Source organism: Hemiscyllium ocellatum, chromosome 17 (genome assembly GCF_020745735.1).
Source record: "Hemiscyllium ocellatum isolate sHemOce1 chromosome 17, sHemOce1.pat.X.cur, whole genome shotgun sequence".
NCBI classification, from domain to species: domain Eukaryota; kingdom Metazoa; phylum Chordata; class Chondrichthyes; order Orectolobiformes; family Hemiscylliidae; genus Hemiscyllium; species Hemiscyllium ocellatum.
The window spans coordinates 47,594,832-47,620,469 of NC_083417.1; the positions used below are offsets into that span (position 1 = coordinate 47,594,832).

The 25,638-nt window shown below is 37.6% G+C and overlaps 1 protein-coding gene across 1 annotated transcript in view; it reads left to right on the plus strand.

The window, feature by feature from the left end:
* The window catches only part of fto (FTO alpha-ketoglutarate dependent dioxygenase), a 412,244-nt gene extending 402,046 nt beyond the window's left edge, over window positions 1–10,198 (plus strand). Inside the window, exon 10 of the mRNA XM_060837726.1 lies at window positions 10,065–10,198. Within this exon, the coding sequence (XP_060693709.1) occupies window positions 10,065–10,084 (20 nt within the window). The 3' untranslated portion in view covers window positions 10,085–10,198. The remainder of the gene's footprint in view (window positions 1–10,064) is intronic.
* The last annotated feature ends 15,440 nt before the right edge of the window (window positions 10,199–25,638 follow it).

A 25,638-nucleotide genomic window follows, 5' to 3' on the forward strand; every position in this document is an offset into this window, starting at 1 on the left:
TAAAGTTACTTTCTGTTCAATATAAACTATTGTAATTCTGCATTTTTAAAAAAATATTTGCATTTAACAGAAATGCTTTCTTATAGAATTAATGATTTCCTAGAATATGTGATTACCTTGTGAACAGGTTTGCTGTTGAGTCAGTGAAGAAGCCGTCTGTGAGGGTCTGACTGTGAAAAGAGGCCAAAGACAAAGAATGAGTAATTGCAGGATTTTTTACAGCAAAGGAAGCCAAAAGGTGCCTTGGGAATAGTCCAGTCTAGTGGAGGCTTTTCCAGTGAGGAAGAATAAAGGGGAAGGCCTGGAGTGGCAATCACGAAAGTGCCAGCAACATGAATATTGTATCGATGTTCAAGGGCCAGAAGGTCAGTTAGAGGAACATAGCAACGAGAATAAAGGGTAAACAGGCAGTACTTCAGTTATCTCCAATTGATCAAACTCCAGTATTGCAGAATCTCTTCAGGGACATGGTGACACCATCTGCAACATGATTGCTGGGGAGATATGTTCCAGTGGTGTGGCTGGCCATTCAGTGGTCCAAGGAGATTTACCAGGACGCTGCCTGGACTGGAGGCATATGAAAAAAGGTTGAGGGAGCTAAGGCTTTTCTCATTGGAGGGAAGAAGGGTGAGAGGCAACCTGATAAGAGGTGTACAAGATACTGAGAGGCGTAGATTGAGTGAAGAGTCAGAGACTTTTTCCCAGAGCAGAAATGGCTATCATGAGGGACCATAATTTTAAGTGATTGTAGGAAGGTTCAGGGGAGATGTTAAAGGTTGATTCTTTACACAGAGTGTGATGGGTGGGTGAATGCATGCCAGCCGTGGTAATAGAGTCAGATACATTAGGGATATTAAAACGACTCTTGGATATGCACATGCATGATAGTAAAATAAAGGGTATGTAGGTTAGCTGGATCTTAGAGTAGGATAAAAGGTCGGCACACAATCAAGAGCTGAAGAGTCTGTACTGTGCTGTACTGTTTTATGTTCGATGTTCAGTGTCAATGGCATTGAAGTTAAGAGTGGTCCTAAACTATTATACCTCAGGATCCTTTGCAGCATTTCACAATCTTCAACCCACTTCTATATCAAACTAGTGCTGAATAAACTTTTCAGGAGAGTGGGCGCCTTCATAAAATGCACTATTGACAATGGGAGCTAATCCAAGCGAAAGGGTTTAGGGCTATTTTAGGTTTTCGCAAAATATAAAGGGCCATTGATTGTACATACATGCCAATTAAAGCAGTGAGAGAGCCAGCCACGAGCTTTTGTTAACAAGCAAGTTTTCACTACTTGAACATCCAGACTTTCTGTGATCACTGCTGGTGCATACTGCAGCTATGTGCGTGGCATCATGTGAGTATTCTCAGGCACGCCCAGTTACAATATCTGTTCTAGCCCTATCTCATCTGGATTACTGATTCATATAGGAGACAAGGACTATCCATTAAGGAAATAGCTCATGGTCCATCAAACATTCACACTGTCAAGTGGAGGAGATATATAATGCCTGACATACTTCCACCTGGGAAACCAAGTGGGAACCATCAGTCTGCTCAAGATTTAGTGGTCTTGACAGATCTACTGGTTCTTTTCAGTATGTACATGGTCCTGCATCTTTGATCATTGACATACAGTATGCACTATACAGCATTAGCAGGAGGGAGGAGAAAAGAATTTATGGATGATGACATGAAAGAGTTCATATATCTTGAAGTGATGATTCAAGCAGTGACCCAGAGAAGGAGCATGAGGCTGCATTTGACCATGATGGCCATCAGAGCCTGGGTACTTTTGAAATGAGGTAGCCTGGCTTACAAGACTTTGCAACTGTGGCTTTACAAACTCCAACCAAACAGTAGTCTGAAGGTGCCATCTGACTTCTGCCCAACTCAATGAAGCATACATTTAAGACATCTATAAGGCTCAATGCCATTCACATGTCTTAGAAGAACCTCTGATTTGTTCAAGTGTCATGGCATTGCAGTCTCTTTTGATATAAAATAGTCTGCAGTTCAAACATAAACATTCAAAAATCCTAGTATGCATTAAATGTTTAATAAATAGAAGGTGAACAAAATAACATTTCACATTACAAATATAGCAGTCTGTTATGATGGCCTGACAAGGATTTTGTCTTTTAACAGGTACTATTCCATAGTTTTCCTTCTTACTGCCAGCTGGAGGCAGACAGTTAACCTTGGTATCCCATTGGTCCTGGTGTTCTTGGTGTGTATCGTCACTTGCCAGAAGACATGAAAGTCCAGGCATTGTGAGGGACTCCTGCCCTATGGCAGGACTTTCTCTGTTATCTCAGCTTTCTGAGAAGGACATTAGAGGCACTGTTACAATCAGGAGCTTTGAAACATAGAAACAAGGAGCAGAGGGAGGGCAGACAGTCCTTCAAGCATACTGCCCCATTCAATAAGATCATGCCTGAATGCTATGATTCCACTTTCTGTACATATCTTTGATATCTTTAAAATCTAAAAATGTTTCAGTCTCTTTCTTGAATATACTCAGTGATCTGGCCTCTACATCTTTCTGCAGTAGGATTGCCTCATCTAAATCCTAAATGGTCAACTCCATAACCTGAGATTGTGACACTGGTGCTAAACTCCCCAGCCAGGGAAAACATCCTCCCTTCATCTAGTCTTTCTCATCTTGTTAGTATTTTAGACATTTCAGTTAGACCTCTTCTCATTCTTCTAAACTCCAGTGAACAGAACTTCCAATCAATCCAATCTCTCCTTATACGATAATCCTGTAATCTTCAATATCAGTCTGGTAAACTTTTGCTGCACTCTCTCTATGGCAAGTATATCCTCTCAAGGTAGGGAGACCAAAACTGTACACAATGCCCAGGTATGATCTTACCAAGGCTCTGTATAACTGCAGTAAGACATCCCTGCTTCTGAACTGAAATTCTCTCCAATGAAAGCCAACATGCAATTTGCCTTTCAATTACTTGCTGCACCTGCCTGTTTACTGTCACTGACTATTGTACAAGGACACATTTGAACATCCGCATTTCCCAATATATTACAATTTAAATAACATTTTTCTGTTTTTTACACTGAAATATATAACATCACATTTATCCACATTATACTGTATCTGCCATATATTTGCCCACACACTCAACTTGTCAAGATTACCATGAGAAGATCATCCAAATGCATGCAGCAGTTGTTCATCTAGATAATCTGTCCAAATGCCAACCCCCGCCCCCTTAGCAGAGTTGAATGAAGGCTTGGTAAGGACAACAAATGTCTTCTCCACTTCTTAGAGTGGCAATGCCTACCTATGGTAACTAGTAGTGTATGGCCGTACAGATCTGAAGGTATATCCAGGACGTCTCCTACAACTGATGGATCCAATTCTCCATGAGAGATGAATTTGTAAAATATTACTGTTTGTTCAAAACTATGGAATCTTATGGCTTTATTCTTTTAGTAAGGCCCTGGATCTTACCTTTTGTCAATTTTAGAAAGAAAGGGTATTGGTCCCTAACCAAATTGTAACATGATTTGATGATCTGATCTGGAATATTTATATAAAGCATGTGGTGTGGTTCGGTACCATTTCAGTTACCTGTAAAAAATTACACAGTTGTAATATCAGAGCTTGTACTTCATTAAAATTACCTTCCAGTAAATTGTAAGCAATAATCACTTGACACAATCCCTGCTTTGTGGTTGGTTGATTCCACTGGACAGGGTGTGGCAAATCAGATAAGATGAAGCTGTAAATCATTGGCATTCATCACTTTTCTTGGTTTGATCAGCATTTTGATTTGGTTTATGTTTAAAACCTTCCTGCCAGTCAATTAATTAATATGCATTTACTACTGGGTGGTTCTGCAATTTAAATTGTAATCACATGCCTTTTTTTATGCTGAAGTCTTTGTAAATTCTTCCGGGAACAACACTACAGCAGCCATTGACAATGACAACTTTATGCTGGAGGGGCTTTAATGATTTTGAATAGACATGTCTATTCTCACACAGCCTTTTAAAATTAGTGTTTTCTCTCAAGACTTCTTTCATGAATGGCAAAACATCTCAAGAAGAAGTAGCAAAGCAGTATCTCTAAATGGCTGTGCATCTAGTGTGTTTATAAATTAATCCCTTGCTTACAAGTGAGACAGGCATTTAAATACATAATTAGTGCTACAAACTATGGTAATTAACTTATTAAAGAAGATCAGCTAATGGCTTGCATGGTTGTTTCAGCTGCCCACTATTATTGTTGTTGAAGATGTAGTTAAATATTATATCACTGCTAGGTGCTATTGCAAGGCAGATCTTCAATATTTATCCAGTTTATACTCTCCAGCAATTTCCTTGGCCTTTGAATTGATAAGTTTATTAATTTTTATGAAGGCTGAACACACTCTGATGCCTAATGCAGAATGCTGCAAACCAGAGAAGGTCACAGGCTTAAAGCTGGTGAATATGCCAAGCAATATTACAATAGCAACAGTAAATTAGGAAGGCAATCAAAGGCAATTACCCGTGATGAAAACTGTGTGCCTATTCAAATGCTGAAGTTAATTAAAGATCCCTTTTTCTCCCACAACAAATGGAGAAGGGGGGATAGATCAGAATTATGGGCTGTGTCTAAGTTCATTACTGTGTTGCAGTGATATATTTCAGAAGGACTAGACTAGGGAAATTTGCATTTGAAATAAAATGTTTTATTTTCTAGAAAATCCCTCACACCTAAGTCCGGTTTGGAGATTACTGGATTAGTAAAATAGCTCGCCTGCAAATCACAAGCCTCTGAAACTGAATGGGTCATATTTTCCTGTATCAACATATTCTACTCTGTAGTTTTATTCATGTCTACGTAGTTTCATTATACAAGGAAATTACAGCAGAGAGACAAAATGTAAAATTCAAACTTCAGATTCATAGAATAGGTTTTAATCAAAAGGAATTGGCACCAGCATTTTTATTTCATGCTACATCTTGCTGACAATCACACATAATTCAATCATCCGAATCTCATCTAAAATGGATGAAAGGGTGCTTAATATAGCTGGCCCCTGCACGCACCAAAGTCAGCAAAGGCCACTTGTTTCAACAAGCAAACATGTGAGCAGAGCTTTAATTTCTCATCATTGAGGACAGGCCTGCCATTTTGATTTAACAACATAATTTAAAATCTTAATCAGTGCTGCACAAAAGAAAATGAGACCTTTTGCATATTGTTACAGGTTCTGAGGCTATCGGACTTGATGAATTTTGAAACAGTTGGTGCTAAAAGGAAAGGCGAGAGGGTATTGAAATATCTTTCTTATCACAGCCTCTTAGCATTAAAATGTGACAGATTCATCAAAGGTTTTCTTCACCTTATCTGTAGTTGTCTGAAGGATATCACCACTGTGGAGATCTTGGAAGTACTTCTGTGCAGCATAAGTGATATTTTGATTGACACATCTTCAAATAAGGCTCTGAATAGCTTTCCATATTGGCCTCAAAATAATTCAGATGTCAAATTACATCTAGCAGACTCTCTGACTCCACTACGGATGTGAATAAATTTTTAAAATATTTGGGGAAAATATTGAATTTTTGCATCGGGTCAAGGTTCATATATTTTACTAATAAAAGAGGTCACCAAGATGTTTGCTGATGAAAGACTTCTGCTGTTTAGAATCATGTGGGATGTCTAGCAAAATAGACCCTCGTTGGGCTGACCTTTGTGCTGGTTTCAAATCAGGCTATCCTGCAGTTCTTGACATCTTCATATTTTGTTACTGCTTGTCAGATTTACGTTAGCTTTCAGCAGGAAAACAATTGAAACCTTTTCACACTGACCGTGCTGTTAGCTAGTTTTGCCAGGTGCAGTTTAGTTTAACCTACAACATTACTTGTTCATTCTGACTGTCGAAGGAAGGTGATCACTGATCCTGGTAAGGATAGAGGTATAGTCTACAGGGTGTACATTTTGCTTGGACTGTATTCTTTCTATGTCTGGTTTCAATATATATTAGTTACAATTGTTAATATGTAATTGGAACTGCTGGATTTGTAAAATTGTATTTATTTTGGGTTTCATATGATGTAGTTATGCATGGTCCTTAAATAATTTGCAGTAAACAACTTACTTATGACTGAATTAAATGTCTGCAATGGCTTAACTTGTTCCAATAGGCAAACATGTCAGCATTGTTTTAATTTCTTATTATTGAGCCATTAAGCCAAATAATCATTCCGTTTAAAAAAAAACTGAAAATGTTGAATGTCTGAAACAAACAGAAAATATTGGAAACAGCTGGTCATTCAGCAGCTGTGGAGAAAACAGGTAGATTAACGTTTCAAGTGTGCGTGATATCTCTGTAGGCTTGAAATGTTAACTCACTTGTTCTTACAATAGATACTGACTGACCTGCTGTGTTTTTCAAGCCATCACTCAGTCAGATTTAAAATGGGTACAAATCGTTCCACATTCTGACAGGTGTTGGGTTTATGTTGAGGTTCAGCAATGTTGAATTCAAATAGCACTTTCTAGCAATCACAACATCATAATCATATTTGCATTATCTAAAGCATTAAATCACTTAATATAATAAATAAGGAAGTCACTGAATTAGCTGAAACAGCAATTTTTGTGCTTTAATTGACCTCATTGTCAATTGTGGTTAACAGCATATGCTAGTTATAATCATAACCTATTAGAGTAAGAAAATTAGCAAGATTCCTGCTCTGGTCAAAATTAGGTGGGAGTACCTAGAGGGAATATGCAGGTAGATGTTGGTAAGGACAGGATTTAGTACTGTTGTGACTAAACATTTTGCCAGCCCTTACTATTAAAGCCCATTCATTGGCAATTGTTTTTGGTTGAAATACTGGAAAGCAACTGCTACCATTTAAATGCCCTTTTAAATTTAGAGTAGGAGTTTCCCTACTGGTTTTGTGATACAGTTCTTCTATAATACAATGGTTGCATTGTTGTGCAATCCCATGTTGTAAAAACATCATACTTTAGAAACAGCATTTAAAGTGTTACATCAAATTTGTGTTGACGAAACATGCATTATAGCAGAATGACCTGTAAAAGAACACCATACAGTCTAATAGCAGCACAGACGATTCTGGATTCTTGTCCCACTCCATTGTTAATTAGTGATAATAGGTAGGACAGCTGTTGAGGACTACCAGGCAGTTTTCTGGGATTGGGAAGTGGAAAACAGCAGAGTTATGTCTTGAATCACTGTTACTCATTGCTTAAGAGTATGTCTGTTGGTTAATGGCACAATGGCGTTTGCCTAGGACACTGTCTGCAGTTGAGTATAGTCTTGCAAACTGATACTAAAAGAATAGGCAGATGAGCGAGCTACTCTACCTGTAGAGCAGCCACAGCAAAGGGCAATACAAAGGGAAGGTTAGTAATTCCAAACCCACTGTGTTCATTTTTATTTAAAAAATGTCATTGTACAGCAAACAGAAATGATGGGTTCTAACTAGTGAAATCAGTTTGATGCCAAAATCAGTGAACTAATATCACCAAAGAGATGTTCTGGTATTCTTTGTTAGCTTAAAAAAATGCCATTTATTTTTTTCTTGACACCAATGTTCTGTTAATAAATTTAATAGAAACAGCAATAAAGGTGTTTGGCTGATAAGTATTGATACTTAGATTCAAGGTTGCCTCCATAATTAAGTACATCTTGAGCTGTAACTCTGAATTCACAATTGCACTGAATTAACCTTGAATTATCCATTTTTATTCAGTATGAATATTCAGTATCAAGTAGTCTTTGACATTTCAGCTAAAAAAATGGGCTCAGTAATGTTTAAAAGAAATAGAAGAGTTTGAAAATAATACAGGATCATTCAGTTTCACCTCCACTCAGCATTTAATGACCTTTCATTCTCTTCCCGCTAATAAACCAGGAAACAATGACATTGGCCAAAGGATTATCAAAACAAATATGTTTAAATAATTTGTCATAATATTTTCTGGTTGAATTGGTACAATATGACTTTTGACCTCTAGATATCTTTAGTAGAATTTGTTATGATGTAGTACTTAGTAAATGTACTGGTGGCAGCTTGCAGCAGAACATCAATAACTGCATTGACCTTTTTTTTATTATATTGACAGGCTGTCCAGTTTGAATGTGTTGGATTCTTCATGTTGTGGTTAATTGCTTCCCCAAACGCACTGAGACGTGTAGCAAATTGTGGGGAGTTGTGTGGGATGCATGGGGATGACGGGGGTTTGAAATAATATAGAATAAATTTGTTAATTATAACTGTTAAGTAACAAGTCTCTTGCTAGTTATCAAGTGATGTTCAAAACACCATCTCAATACCAACGATGCATTGGTTATGAAGGTTTTTATAACTGATAACATCAATGCACATAAATACTTTTAAATGGCAATTTTATAATTACTGTTCCTGTACTTACTGAATAATTGCTGCTTGTTTAAGTATATAGTGGAACTTACCAGTAATTTCCTAAGTGTTGCTCTTCATATAAAAATAAAGCTCTCATTGATGGTTCCATGCTGCATGCTAAAATATTGCTATTCTATTTGCACTTTTAATCAAAGTGCTGTACCATAGTTTAGTAATAATTAACTTCAGTTGGTTTGCTGAAGTACATTGCGACAAACTAATCTGAGAAATTGTGTCATGTATTGTCCTCAAATATGAACTTAATTTTATTTGAACATTTCTCAATGTTAAAGTTTGAAAGTGCTGGACGAAGTGCATTGTCAGATAACTCTTTTCAAAATGACTTGGATTGGATTAGCTTTGATGGACCACGACTTGGATGATTTGGATTATATTTGTGCTTCTACCTGTAAACTAGAAGTAACAAACTCCGTCTTTAAAAACTCCATAAACAGCAATGTATTATAAATAGATGTTTGCATATTTCATGTCACTCTATGTATCAACTACCTGTAATAATCTAATTTGACAGCAAGTAAGTGCATGAAAATAATTAAGCTTATTTTATGCCTCAGTTTTTTTGGGGCAATTGTTTTTTATGTCAAATTATTTTCTTATTGCTAATTTTCAAAATATTGTACTGAAGATTAAAATTTCATTTTGCTATTCTCTTTTTTTAATGCTACTAAATAGGACTGGAAAGTTACTTAAAGACTGTTAAATTTTGGCCAGTCTTGAACATTGAATCTGTTGGATCCTTCTGGTCATTTTGCATTCAAGATCACAGGTTTATTTATTTTGCTGTATTAAAATTTAATCAGTACTATAGGAACAGAGTGTATATATCTGTCCCTGCACACATCTTGAGCAACATTGTGAAATATTCTAGAAGTTACCAATTTGATGTAAAATCTGGACTGTTGTAAAGCGTCATAAAGACAAGATGTTTTTTGAGCAAACTTTATTTTTATGTTTGTTAGAGATATTATTAGAAGGAATTAAAGATATGTTTGGGCAGGATGTTATATGTATCTGAGAGTTAATGAGATGTTAAAATGATGTCAATTATTTGTAATAGAAAGATTTGTGAAATACACTATGACATGCTATGGATGCAGCCATCTTATGCAATTGTAGCAATATTGTGGGTCCTGGGTACATCTATTTGACTGTCAGTTTCAAAAGAAATGAATAGAGTAGGTCAAAGTTTGATCATGAATTCTTGCTCAAAATGTAGTTTTTTTTATAATTCCTACACATCTCATATAAATGTATATATAGCAAAAATGTTAGGTCCTTATATACTCTATCAGTATACTTTATCAGTGAGACATGGTTAACATACCTGCTATGATGCTTGCGTTAAGGGTACATTGCAACTGTTCAAATGGGATTTGATGAAAAAAAAAGTACGAAGTACCTTGACCACACTTTTTTCTGTTTTAAGATGGGATACAAATGCAAGTTTTTGTTGTATAAACATTGCTATTCCAGTGATCTGGTTAAAAGTGATAACTAATCGATGAAAATTTGGACAATTTTGGAAGATATGTTGCTGTGTCCCTTTTATCTTCCTAGGAGGTTTTCCAACATGAATGAGGTATGACTATGAATTATTCCTCATTATGTGTCTCTGGATTTGTTACAGATGGAGACATTAAGAGCTGATTTCCAAACGTCTTTCAGATTCCTTGGCTGAGATAATCCAGTCCATCCAGATTTCTACTTGCTGCTTCAAGTCAATATTTTCATTCTAATAAAAGTTGGATACAAAGAGACAAATTGTCTGCTTGGTTATTGGTTAAAAATAGATTTTAAAAATTAAACTTAGGTGAACTCGACATTTGTTTTATTCTGAACCAACTGAGAACCTGTATGTCCAGGATGAGCCAAGGGCAAATGTAACTGGATGGATTTCTAAATTTGGTTAAACAATTGAAATCAGTTACACTCCAAGGTCCAATAATTTATTAATGCCTTTCTGGACTACGAGTGGAAGGTGGATTAGGAAGTCCCTGAAATAAATACTTTGGTGGATTTAAATAAGAAAAGATCCAGCCAGGGACAATGTGTTAAATCTATAAGAACATAGATGTGGGAGTAGAAGTAGGTCGTTTGTCCCATTGATTCTGCTCTGCAATTCAATGAGTTCATGGCTACTGTGATAATCCTCAACTCTATTTTCCTGCCTTATCCCTGTAACCCTTGATTCCCTGACTGATTAAAAATCTGTCTGCCTCAGCCTTGAATATGCTTAACAACCGAGCCTTGACAGTGCTCTGTTTTAGTAAAAAATGAGGTCTGCAGATGCTGGAGATCACAGCTGAAAATGTGTTGCTGGTCAAAGCACAGCAGGCCAGGCAGCATCTCAGGAATAGAGAATTCGGCGTTTCGAGCATAAGCCCTTCATCAGGAGGGCTTATGCTCGAAACGTCGAATTCTCTATTCCCGAGATGCTGCCTGGCCTGCTGTGCTTTGACCAGCAACACATTTTCAGCAGTGCTCTGTTTTAAATAATTTCACAGATTCACAGCCCTCTAAGAGAAATAAATCAACCTTATTGTAATCTGAAATGGGCGAACTGTCACTCTGAGATGATGCCCTCTGGTCTTAGATCTCCCAGAAAGGGGACGTAACCATTCTGCATCTGCCCTTTCAACCATCCTTAGAAGCTTATATTTTTCTTATCACTCTTCTAAACTCCAGTGAGTACAAGCCCAACCTACTCAACCTCTCCTCAAAAGAAAATCCCTCCATTCCCAGAATCAATTTAGTGAAACTTCTCTGGGCTGTTTCATTGCCAATATATCTTTGCTTAAATAAGTGGACGGAAACTGGTCATTGCATTCTAGGTCTGAATAGTGCCTTGTATAATTTTAGCAAGACTTCTCTATTTTTATACGCTATTTTGGCCAACTGTTCATTTGCCTTTTCTGTTACAAACTTATGGAACTTGTTTGCTAGCTTTCTGATTCATTCACAAGGACCCCAAAATTCATCTGTGCTGGAGCTTTCTGCAATCTTTCCCTATTTAAATAATATTCAGCTCTTCTACTATTCCTGCCAATGTGTATAATTTCATATTTCCCCACGTTGTATTCTATTAACCAAGATTTTGTCCACTTACTTATCACTCTGTAGACTCTTTGTGTCACTCTCATGACTTGCCTTCCCACCTATTTTTGTGTCATCCACAAACTGGATAATAGTATGTTCACTACTATCATCCAAGTCATTAATATATCTTGTAAATAACTGTCACCACTGCACTAATCTCTGTGGCATTCCATAGGTTCCTATGCTGAAAATGCTCCCCTTATCCCAACTCTCAATCCGCTATTAGTTAGCTACTTCTCAGTTCACGCTAATAAACTACCTCCAACATTCTGGGCTCTTTTCTCATTAAGTAGCTTTATCTTCAGTACCTTATCAAATGCTTTTTGAAAATCCAAATATATTACATGTTTATTTCCCGCTACCCTCTTTAGCCCCGTGAGTATTTCGTATTTTTGGAATGCTATTAATGACCTCCACCTGAAGACTGATGCAAGCTATTTATTCAATTCTTTTGCTATTTCCTGGTTCCCAATTATTATTTTCATAGTATTGTTCTCCAAGAGGTCTTTGTTCACTTTGACCCCTCTGTTCCTTTTTATACATTTAAAGAAGGTCTTACTGTCATTTTATATTACTTGCTGGTTTATCCTCATAATGCATTTACTCTATCTTTATTATTATTTCTGGTCATCTTTTGTTGGCTTTTAAAGCTTTACCAATCATCTGATTTACCACAAATCTTTGCCATATTGTATGTTTTTCTTTCAATTTAGTACTGACCTTAAATTCCTTCCTTCTTAGGAGTAATTGTATGTTTGTACAACGATGCTCATTGTAAAGCCAGAAGTGCTTTTGCATGACAAGGAAGAGAACACAGACATTTTTGTTTTGGTGGGAAACCACATTGCCAAACCTCAGGTATGCCTCCAAGAAACATGATGTTGATTAAGTGGGGAGGCAATGGCCTAGTGGCATGATCACTAGGACTGTTAATCTGGTAATGTTTTTTTGAGATTAGATTAGATTACTTACAGTGTGGAAACAGGCCCTTCGGCCCAACAAGTCCACACCGACCCGCCGAAGCGCAACCCACCCATTCCCCTACATTTACCCCTTACCCAACACTACGGGCAATTTAGCATGGCCAATTCACCTGACCCGCACATCTTTGTGACAGCGGGAGGAAACCGGAGCACCCGGAGGAAACCCACGCAGACACGGGGAGAACGTGCAAACTCCACACAGTCAGTCGCCTGAGTCGGGAATTGAACCCGGGTCTCAGGCGCTGTGAGGCAGCAGTGCTAACCACTGTGCCACCATGCCGCCCACGTGTTCTGAGGACCCAGGTTCATATCCAACCACAGCAAATGGTATTATTGAATTCAATAAAATCTGGAATTGTGAATTTAAGGATGGAAATTTAAGGATGAATCCATTGTCGATTGTTGGAAAACACATCTGGCTCACTCATATCCTTTAAGGAAGGAAACTGCCATCCTTACCTGCTCTGGCCGACATGTGACACCACGGCAATGTGGTTCACTCTAACTGCCCTCTGGGCAATTAGGGATGGGCAATAAATGCTGCCTTAGCCATCAATGCTCTCATCCAGTGAATGAATTTTAAATAAGGTGCTCTATCCAGTGCCTGAGTATTAGGTGGATGTAGAGATGTGATTCTTTGGCTGAATTTGGAGAAGGGATGTAGTAACTTCAGCATAAAGCAAAATATGTAAAGCACAATAAATTCTGACTTTATGAAATACTGTATATACTATACTCGAGTATATTTTTGACTACTTTTTAAAGTTAAATTTATGGGGTCGACATGGATACTACTTTTGAGGGACTAAAATTCATGTCTGTCAAAATTCATATCGTATCATTAGCAGAAGCCCAATTGATCTCTAAACGAATAAAGAAAAATAAACAATGAATTATGGTAATTCTGAAAATCCAGCATGGAACACAACAGCCAGCGGACTGGAAGACCGGGAGCAGAATGGAACAACCGGCATACTGGAAAGCTGGAGTCGAACGTGACGGCCAGCACACTGACTCGTAAACATTGATCTGTTCTCTGTAAAGAGCTAGGGTTGACTTTTACGGGAGATATGTGGAAAATTCCAGATTATTTGGCCAAACATAGGGGGTTGACATTTACATGAGATTAACTATTACTTGAGTATATATGGTAATTTATAATTTCTGACTTTATTCTGGCACAATAGAAAGAGTAGATTTCCTCTATGCAAAGCGTAGCAAAACTCCAAACATTTTCATAGGAACACATTTACGAGTAAGTTCAGAACATGTGGAGTCAAGGAATCAGTAAGAGGATGGATGACAAACCAGTTGCAAAACAGAAAACAAAGAGCAAAGGTGAAGGGTTATTATTCAGCTTGATGAATGGTGGGAAACAATATTCCACAGGAATCAATTCTGGAGTGTACTGTTGTTCATCATTAACGTAAATGATTTAGACTCAGGAATCAAAAGTATAATATCAACATTTTCAGAAGACATTAAGAGATATTAAAACAGAATTCAAGAAGGTGTGAGCTTATCAAGCTTTCCAGAAGCCCTGCTAACACAAATATTTTGGTGCGTACCTCTATCAGCCTTTTCCATTACACCAATCAAAGCCATTACCTGAGCCATTTTCAATCATATTGAGTGTGACTTCGTAAACTGGCAAGGAAGAACCCATGCTACCTTGGTTCCCCAACGTTGACTGCAGTACATTTGCGCCTGAATATTTACCATGTGCAGAATCCACTCTATAAAATTCTATAGCATACAGAGCCATTATCTGAGTTAATGACTGTGAAAATCAGACCAATTAGGTTCTTTTTCCTCAGAATGGGTTTTTACCAAGTCCTTCAACAGAGGAACCAATACAGTGGTAATGACATTAATCTGGATACATAAATTGAAATCTCATACCCTGGCAGCTGAAGTAATTTAAATTCAGTTGTACAATTTGATCTAATTTTTCTGGAAGGAAAATCTGCCATCCTTACTCAGTGAGGCCAACATGTAACTTCAGGCCCACTGCAATGTGGTTGACTCCTACTTGTCCTGCTAAACCTCCTAGAAAAACACTCATTGTATCAAATTGCAACAGTCAATGTGATGCAAATTAAAACCAATGGATTATCCAACATTGACTTAGATTCTAGAAAGCAAAAAGTTTGCAAAGCCTATGCAGCTCTGCCAAGTCTTTTCCACTGACATCTGTGAACTAGTGCCAAAATTGGGGTAGTTGACATAATTGAATTTTAATGCCATTGTTGCAAATTAACTGAGAAGAGTGAACCAATTATAGAACTACACTATTCCACAATTTATATAAATGTGTAAATACTCAATTAGACCAGCAAGATGGCCAAATTGGCTAACTGACTGCTATTCAGGACAAAGTTATTCACACCATCCATAACAGAAATTAACTGTTCATTGTAAATTGCTTGAACAAATAGCAAGGAAAAGAAAGGATTACTAATCTAGTACTATGTGACTTAAACTATGCAACTGTAGGCCCCTAATACAGTCATTCACAAATGAAACAAACAAAAGACGGATGGTCTGACATATATTATCAATGGAAAAATACAAATCGGAAAAATGCAATTCAGAAGCCCGGTTCCTAATGCCAGGTACAGTACTGAGCATATTCAAAAAGAAATAACAACCTAGTGAAGTGTTAACATTCAATAGAGGAAGTAACATTGACAGAGCTAAGCAATCTTACAACCGTTGGCTCAGAGAAAAATTCTGTTGTCCTACCATCTATAATTATGAATGGTGGCAAACAATTTAATTATAACCAGACAAGGAGGCTCCAAAGAACATCTTGGTGCTCAATGATTAGGAAGCCCAGCATTTTGTAGCAAAAGACAAGCCTGAAGCAGTTGCAACCACTTTCAATCAATAATTCAACTGGATGACTCATCTCATTCTCCTCTGTATTTCCCATGAACGACACCAGTGTTCAGGCAATATAATTTGCAGTACATGAAAGCAGGAAACAGCTAAAGGTATAGCACACAGATAAGTCTATGAATTCTGACAACATTCCAGTTGGGGTACTGAGGACTTGTGCTCCTAAACTAACTGTGCACTTAGCCACACTGTTCCAATGTAACTACAACACTGGCATTCATCCAACACTGGGAAAAATAGTCGAGGTATATGTTGTCCACAAAGACAAATCCTCTATGATCAATTATTACAATATCAAACTAATTTCAATCATCAGTGAAGTGAGGGAACGTGTCACTAATAGTGCTTTCAAACAGCACCAATACAACAAACGATCGAAAGTTCGTTTGTAGCTTACAATCTGTAGCTTATACATCATTGGGATCACAAATGAATGTGAAGTCAGATTTCAGTAAGTGCATGACGCAGGAACATTTTGTCATTCTGAAAGATTCAACATTGCAAATATCCATTTATTCACTAATAATTGCACCAGTATTTCTCAACACCATCTCCTCCATCGGACAGGAAATTGATGGGCTGTGTTTGTCGCCACCAGCTCTCAGCAGCTGCTTCATGCCATGTGCCACCTTGTCCTGCAAGGGAGAGGGAGAGGTGACAGGCCATGTATTGCAACGTGTCTGGCTGATGTTCCTTTCATACCTGTTGAAGACAAACCTTGCAACACTGAGTCAAGAGTGTGGTGCTGGAAAAGCTCAGCAGGTCAGGCAGCATCCGAGGAGCAAGAGAATCGATGTTTCAGGCAAAAGCCCTTCATCGGAAATGAGGCTGGGAGCCTCGTGGGTGGAGAGATAAATGGTAGGGGTGGGGCTGGGGGAAGGTAGCTGAGAGTACAATCGGTGGATGGAGGTGGGGGTAAAGGTGTGACCTGCTGTGCTTTTCCAGCATCACACTCTTGACTCTAATCTCCAGCATCTTCAGTACTCACTTTCGCCTAGTTGATTGCAACGCTGAGTATCGGGAGGACGTCTTCACCCGTAGTTGGTGAATTTATAATCTTAAATGTTATATGAGTTACATATCCCTGTCTCCAGAGAGAATAGCACCCAAAGAAATTAGATGAAAGAATGGGTCAACAAACTTGTAACACTGTTCCCAAACATGCCTCTAAATGGAGTTGTGACGTTGTTTCTACAAAGCCAATACACATTTAATTCGAAAGTATTCAAGAATAAAGTACAGCTCAGAAGTTTTGTTGAAATTCTGCCACCAATCTCTCATGATTTATTTTTTAAAAATACACTTCCTCTCGTGATAATAATATAATTTGCAATCTCCTGGCAGTTCCTAAACAATTTCCTGCAGATTTTCCAACATATATGCATATAAGTATACAAACATACAAATTAAGTGCAGGTGTAGGCCATTTTGCCCCTTGAGCCCTCCCTGCAATTTAATAAAATCAGGGTTGATCTCACTGTAAGTGGAACCCTACATTCATGCCCATCCCCATTAAGCTTTCACCATCTTGCTTACCAAGAATCTGTCCTCCACTGCCTTAAAAATATTCTAAGACTCTGCCTTTTGAAGAAGACTTCCTAAGAGAAAAGTAACTCTCCTAATCTCTGTTTGATGAGGATGATAAGGGTGATTCTTATTTTCAAACATTCATTTGTGAATGAAAGCTCAACAGCTATTTTTTTAAGGGTTCTACCTAGTAGTCTGCCAACAGAGGAATGCAATCTGCTAATTTTCCTGAAGACTCAAACATTAGTTAAGTTGTCTCATGCCTTCTTGGGGTGCCATTTTTAGTTCAGGAAACACAAAGCAGCTGTTTTATTACTGGGAAGAAGTCCTTTTTTTTGCAGGGAGAGATATTATTTGTGGCCTGAACAATTTATTTGATTGATTGTATATGGTGCACTCATTAACCGACCTCTGGCTTTCAGTGCACTGATCTTTTTGAATTTCATCTCTTCTGTGCTTTACTGTACACCTATCTGAGTACAGCATCAGGAATGGTTTCTAACTTACATTAAAAATGTTTTTTGAGCAAATAATATGGTATGCGGCCATGTAGATCTGTTCTCAATTTGGGTATGCATGGTTGATACTTTAAACCTTCAGCTTGTGACTAGCTGAGGAAGTTATATCAGGAGCTGCTCATAAAAAGTCGATGCTTCCTTTTACACGTTAAGATTTTTTTGTGGGATCAGGGGAAGTACTCATGCTCCATCATCTTCCAGCTTCATGTCAGCCCTTACCTGTGCTCTGTTGATCACGTCCCGTCACCTGCGTTTCAACTCCTGTCACGCCAAAACCTTTTCTGTTGATTAGCCCCATGCAAAAGCTTGCCAATTTATGTATTTCATATGTGTGGAATGAAATGCCAGAGGAAGTCGTGGATACAGGTACAGTTGAAACATTTAAAAGACATTTGGATAAGTGCATGAAAGAAAACATTTGGATAAATGCATGAAAGAAAAGGTTTGAAGGGATTTAGGCCAAACGCAGGCAACTGGGGCTAGTTTGGGTACATGGTTGGCATGAACTAGTTGGAACGATGGGTCTGATTCCATGACTGCCTTCATTAAGTCTGGGGTAAAAGGCAAGGACCATTTCTGCTCCACCACCCCCCACTCCCCATCAAAAAAAGTCTGTAAACAATAATTAAGGTCTGCTTTTGGTTCCGTACTGATTTTTATGCATGCACCGATGTGGAGTGAGAATTGTGCCTTTGTGTGTCAGAAGATTCCAATTCAAACTTCACTGTATAGACCTGAGCACACTATTTATGCTCCACAGGTCTGTGCTGCACCATGGTAGCTGTTGTCTTTCAGGTTCAACTTTAAACTGATACCCCATTAAATTGTTTTCATGGCATTGCTTGAACAAAAGCAGAGGAGTTTCTTTTAGCTAGTGATTATCTTTACGTGTATCTCTGTGCTAGCCTTGGCCAACCAATCAGCAGCCTGTTCTCATGCTGTACAAACTGCATATGATTTGGAGTGCTGGTGTTGGCCTGAGGTGGACAAAGTTAAAAATCACACAACACCAGGTTTATTTGAAGCACTAGCTTTCAGAGCGCCACTCCTTCATCAGGTGGCTATGGAAGTTAAGATCGTTATACTCATTAAACATAGACTTGGCAATTCAAAGAAATCTCTTTCTTAAGATTTATGAGCATGAGTATTTTGCATTTGCTCATGCTTTCCAAGTCCTTTTTTGATCCAATATCTTCCTTATTATACCATGAATATCCTTGGATGTTTGGCAGACATGGAGAAAAGGCTTTGAAAGTATCAGCTGACTACCATACATAGTTCTGAACAAGATGGAAATTTGGGTAATTAATTGTTCAAATCAAGAACAGGAATGGCACTGGCTGGCTATGACAATGCCAAAAAAAACAATGAGAAGAATGTCAAGAGGAAGAGATCAGACAAAGAAAAGAAAATGTTGGTTGAAGAAAGTTATAGCCCTACAGAGAATCCCAAGCACAATGATCGACTAAGATTTGCAGAAATGTAACAATCTTACTGATAGTTGTAAATTAGACTTTGGTAAACGATTAGTTCTGGCTGAGTCTGCTTACATTTATTCAAGGTAAATTTGTGCAATCCTCAAAATGCTTTTGACCACTATTATTGCCTATGAAAATCTGTAAATAGAAAAATAAATGTAAAATTGAATATATTAAGGAATGGCTAACCAGTTCAGTTATAAAGCATGCAAGACAGAACTCTAGAGAAGCTGCTTTTATATGTATGATAACTTGAGATGGTCATAGCTTAAGGTATTCAGTCAAATCATATTTTTATTCTAGTTTTCTTTTTTATAAAGAAGCATATTATTTCCACAAAACATACAGTTAGCATTTCAGAGAAACCTTGATAATATGAAATTATCTTCAAAATAAACATTTTCAGCTATTCTTCTCCTACTTTAGTCCTGCCCATCCCATTTTCTGACTGACAGGGTGGAAAAACAACATGGCAGTTTTATCAAGATCTGTTGCAATAAAAGATAAAAGCGTGAAGGATGTCTGAACTGCAGAAAACCATTGCTGAAGAGTCAAGGCAAAGTATCTGTGTTAATAGAACTGAATGCTTGCTGTTTGTCTGTGACTAATCACCACATTATAAGAGTGTGGACATGGTTTTTTGATTAAATAATAGGTGACACTCAAAGTTTTGGGTGCTTCTTGCCATTTAATAGATATTTCTAATTAATCTCTTCAGGTAGATGTTTTTCTAATCAAGCTGCTCAAAGATGTTATTACATACTTCTGGAGCAGGTGGGATTTGAATCCAAGACATCTGACCCAGGAGTGGGGGCACCACCACTGAATCACAAGAGCCCTCAAGCAGTTTGACATGATGGGGTGCTACTGTATCTCTTCCACCATTCCCACTGCCTGTCAACTAACAAGTGATCACATTCAATGCGGTGAAAGTTGGAGTAGGGGGCTGGTTTAATGTCTCTGCCAGCCAGAAGCTGATTTAAAATTAAACACAGTATGAATAACTTCATTAAAGCAAACTCCAACCTGCAAACTCACAGAATGAATTCACTGATAAATTGTTGGCCAGCCTGTAAGGTTTTTATCATGGAGAAGGGGAAGAGGAGAATTATTTGTGAATTAATTTCAGCAACAATGTTCTGCCAGGTTTTGCTTTTTGTTCCCAAGACACTGTGTTTATAGTCTTGTTCAATAACTGATAAACATTCAAGAATTTGATTTCTCCAGCACATTCATTCTAGATTCGGTTCAATGCACTTTAAATTATAGACTAAATAAGACCAAAGATGTTCAAAGAATTGGTTACAATTTATAATGATGTACATTATAAATAAAGCCTTCAGCAACATAATTAAATCAAAAAGGGTCTTGGAGCTCCCAATCACAATGGATCTAGAGCAAGTTTGCATGATGAGAGTAAATTGTGTTGGTCTTTTACTTACTAATATTCAACGCCACCAGAAAAAGGGGACAGGTATAGAAATGTTTTAAAAAGTAGAAATGTTGAAAAAAAGGAACGAGAGGAAGATAGTGAGAATGAAAACAATTTAAAACTCAAGCCCTAGGAGAGGGAAGTTTGCTCAGAGATGAGTGAGGATTTGATATAACCTTCAACCACTTAAGGCACCACAAAAATTGTAAGTAAACTCAGCACAAAAGACAAATCACTGAACTGCACTGTCAGCTTAATATCCCTTACAATGAGGAGCACCTTGACCATGTACCATGATCAAAGTAGTGTCTGTAATAGTTTCAATGGATTCCTATTGATGAGGTTTTATGTATGTACCATATCAGCAAATTATATAGCCTTAATAAATATAAACTTGTGTCAAATTCCACAAAGCATCAAGGTATATCTATACAACAATAACATTACAGAGACTGTGAGCAAGGTTAAGGTGTTAGTGGATGAGTACTGTTTTTTAGAACAAGTATTAAGATATGCAAATTAAACAACGTTTTAGCAAATAATTTCTTGTAAATGCTCATTGATACAAATAAATGGTTTATTTTGTTTACTTAGAATATTTCTCCCATTTACATTTAAAATCCTTTCAGCCCATTGACAGATGTGCAGGTCTTTTATTAAAATGTATGTATGTGCACATATCTGAGAATGGAGAATCATTCCAATCAAGTTGCAAAGAAAAATATATGTTGCTATTTTCTCCCTTCGCCTACAGCTGAGGGTCAAAGTGTGATTGTCCTGTAATAGAACATGAATAATCTATTTATTACTTACATTTACCATTGTAAGTTGCTTTGTCAATTGTAATAATGCAGTTGCAGACTATGGCAAGTGAGCTTCTCCCAATTCAGCACAGTCTGTTATAAAAATAAAAAGAACTTATAGTTACCAACTGGCTTCAGGCAATGCTAAAGGCAAATACTACTAATAATACAGAGATTTTGTCTAAGTGCTCACTTCCGGTCTGTTGCATTTCAAGCATCGTATATTAGCAATTTCTGAGTCACATCTTAAAAAGCCATAAACAAATAAAAGATATAAGTTGCCATGTGCAGAAAATTCTCTAGTAACATAAACTGCTAGAGACACAATGGCTAGATTTTACTGTCAGTTTCAGATCATTGATGTCAGGACCAAACAGAAATCTTCAGCCTACACTCGCTGGCAGCAAGTCAGGGAGAGAAGACTTCCCTAAGGCAGCCCTCTAATTGGCTGCATCTGTGCTCACTGTCCTATTAAGGATGTCAGGTGGCCTCCAAACACTCCTGGCCCTTTCGGGAGCTGGCAGCTCTGGTGGACTCTGCTGAGGCAGGTCAGAGCCCGGAAGGTCACCTCACCAAAAGGCATCTCAAAGGTATCTCTGGGAAAGCTTTCCAGCAGAGGGAATGCTTTGGGGAGCTGTATTGATATGGCTTCCCCTTCCCTTTAACACACTCCCTCCCATTTCACAGCACTATCCAATCACTCCACTGACCTCCAAGCCCCTCACCACAGAATTAGGAAAATTCAATCGAATGTTTGCAGGTTTTTTTCAGGTATCAACTTGAATCTATTTGGGTAATAGCAAGCATACAACTGTTCTTTGCAATTGGCAGCATAATAGGAAATAATCTGTTTTTTCATTAAAAAGGATCCTTGACATTGTTATAAGTGGGATTAGTTTTACTAATAAAGTTGTCCTATTCTCCAATCAGTGCAAAAACACTGCTTAAGATTGCTTAAACACTGAACTAATTCATTTCCTTATTTTACTGGCATACACTGGTCAGTTTCTAGTAAATTAAGAAAAATTGTATTTAAAAGTGTGCCCACCTATTACACTGCACCAAGAAAATGAACCAATCTAAAAAGTCCTTACTTAACCAGTGCAAACTTGTAATTTTGAAGTGGAAACAGATTCAGTTTTGTTGATGGGATTTGATCTGGGATAATTTAGACCTTTAACTTGCATTCAAGATCACCAAAAACACAAAGGTCGGTGATTTAGCATTTCACTCTCCCACATTTTAAATTCCCCTGATCTTTTGCACTGGTTCACCTAATTCCATGCTCTATACAAACTTAAAGGAAATTTGTACTACTGAAGATATATAAACAGCTAATAATTTACAAATAAGCAATCATTCTCCAGTTATATTCTGCAACTAACCTGATCTTTCTGACCAGGATACACAAAGTTTCACCTCAACATCAAAATGCAGGGTTGAGTTTTCACATTAGTTCACACATCTCCTATCACAGGCTTTCTGGAAAATTGGTTGGTACCTTGCCATTACCGTGTACAGAGCTAAAAACAGCCACTATTTCTCCTGGGTTTCTACAAATTGTCCAATTATGGCAGGATATCAAGTTGATAGGGTTGTTACTATAAAGTCAATTATCAAATCTGTGTTTGTACATCTGTTCTAGGTGAAAATGCATAAATTGGTGCTGCATTAATCTTCACCGAAATTCTAGCCATTGATTAATACAAGGAAAAAAGTAAAAAAAAATGTGTTGACAGGGCTAGATGAAGTAAGGTGGAAAGAAGCACTTGTGGAGACACTGTGGGCTGGATAGCAAGTGTTCTGTTATCACATACATAATTTATATGTTTCTTAACTCTGGTGAGTATGTTTTGTCTCCAAGTGATGTGTTTTTTCATACCCACAGAATTTGGATCCCAAATTAAATATTTTCAAGAGCAAGCTTTTTGTGAATAAGATTATACAAATAAGGTTATTTATTCTCACACAATTACCCTGAACTTAACACAACATCTCACTTGCCTCACATTTACAAGGATTAGATATAGGTGAACACAATGTACTATTGTAAATTATAATTCTCTCAGAAGTAATACAGGGTAATAAATAACAGGGGTTAATTAAAATTAAAGATATTTTAAGATACAAGAGCTTTTGTGGCACAGTGGTAGCATCCCAATCTCTGGGCCAAGCGACCTGGGTTCAAGATCTGCTTCAGAGGTATTTTATAATATCTCTGAGCAGGTTAATTAGAATATATATGCACTTATCTCAGGGGATTCTTGTGGTGTAGTATTAGTGTTCCTACCTCTGAACCAAGAAGCCTGTATCCAAGTTCCACCTTCTCTAGAGGTGTGTAACAACATCGCTGAGCAACTAATTTTAAAAAAACTATACTTATCTCACTATGACTTATATGGTGCAATGGTAATGTCTCTATCTCTGGGCCAGGAGATTTGTGTTTGAACCCCACCTGCCCCAGAGGTATGTAAGAAATATCTCTGAGTATGTGGGTTAGGGGAAAAAAAACTTACATCAGTAGGGCTCTTGTAGTGCTGTGGTAATGTCCCTATTTCTAAGCTTAAAGAGTTAGATTCAATCCATCTTGTCCCAGTTGGATTGCAGCAAGCCTGAAGAGTGTAATTGAAAATATTTACCTCAGTTTGTTTTGTGGCAAGCCTGTACTTTCTTAGATGGCTTTGATGCTTTAGTATGAAATGAGGGTCCTATAAAGTGGAGAAATCTCAACAAGCTGTAAGGTTTCTTTTAGTTAGATTTCTCGAATGTTGGTTTTCAGGTGAAGTTTCTTGCTGATTTAAAAGCAGTCAATGAAGTTTCTCCTTGATTATGTGAATTATTCACAAGCACAAGATCTTTTCCTAATGAAGGGATTGCAGTGTCCTGTGTTCTGGTTTAATACCTTGAAGGTTTAGAGGCAATCGGTATCTTTGTTTTTGAATGACTCATTCAATTCTGGATTCATCTCAGTAAAGAGCATTAGAACACAAGAACATTCGAACTAGGAGCAGGAGTGGGTAATTCAGTCTCTTGAGTCTGTTCAACCTTTAAATACGATCATGGCTAATCTCAGCTCGGTTTCAACTCCACTTTCCTGCTCAGTCTCAATAACCCTTCAGCCCAATTCAAAAATCTGTCAATCTCCTCAAATTCACTCAATCTCCCAACATCTACCACACTCTGGGGTGGTGAATTCCAACCCTTGATTCACAACACTTTGAGAGAATAAATTATTTGGGGTTGGACTGGGGTGTATGAAGTTAAAAATTACACAATACCAGGTTATGGTCCAACAGGTTTAATTGGAAGCACTAGCTTTTGGAGTGCTGCTCCTTCATCAGGTGGTTGTCACCTTCTTTATCTTCATCTCTTCATCTCTTGATATTTATATTCATCTCTGTTTTAAATCTGTGGCTCCTTAACTTGAACCTATGACCTCTCATTCTAGCTTGCCCCACATGAGGAAATATCCTGTCTACATTTACTTTGCAAATCCCCTTCAGCATCTTGTGTACCTCAATTAGATCTCCTGCCATTCTTCTAAACTCCAGAGAGTATAGGCCTAAATTCTTCATAAGACAAACCCATCCCCTCATCTCTGGAATCAATCTTGGGACTTTCTCTGAACTGTCTGCATTGCAGCTACATCACTCCTCAATAAGGGGATCAAAATTGCATGCAATATTCCAGGAGGAGGCTCACCAGTGTCTTGTACAATTGCATCAATACTTTCCAACTTTTATATTAGTGTACTGATCAGTCTGGAATGTTCCTTTGTTCCTTCTTATGATAAGGGATTCGATCCACAAAAAAATGTCATTTGAGCCTTGTGGAGCCATCTTTTGCAGCCTTTTATATCCACTTTGAAATACAAAGTATTGACAGAAAGTTTATAATATACTGGGGCATGACACTCTACAATGAAATTCTATGTAACTGTTTACTTTGATGATGTCAATTTTTGTTCTTTTCCAGTAACCTATCTTCTGACCCAGTCCCAATTCTCTCTTCCAACATATATGAGCTAAAGATAAAGCTGACTACTGCCTACTTCATATGCAGGTACAAGGGAGGCAAGTTTTGAAAAATTCAACCTAGAGTTCAATTTCATTGCAGTAGCACATTATAGCATTGTTTTGGAGTCGAGAGTATTATTGCATTCCACACTGCATAATGATGTAGTCTTGTTGTCTTTTTGCTTGTGGAAAGCAAGTCTTGGACTAAGGGCCTTTTATTCAAACTTGGGGCTGGAAACAATTTTTAATTTTACAAGAGAAAAGGTTATGCAATATTTTAGAATGAAATGTTTTGCGTTTTCCAGAATGGCACTCACTTTTTTCCATGAAAACAGGTGGATCAGGCTTTACAGAATTCAGGATAGGTAAATCTGGTGAGAGCTTTTCCTTTAGATTTGTTTTAATTTGTTCAAGTTTTACAGTCTTCATACAGTAATAGCTGTTCCC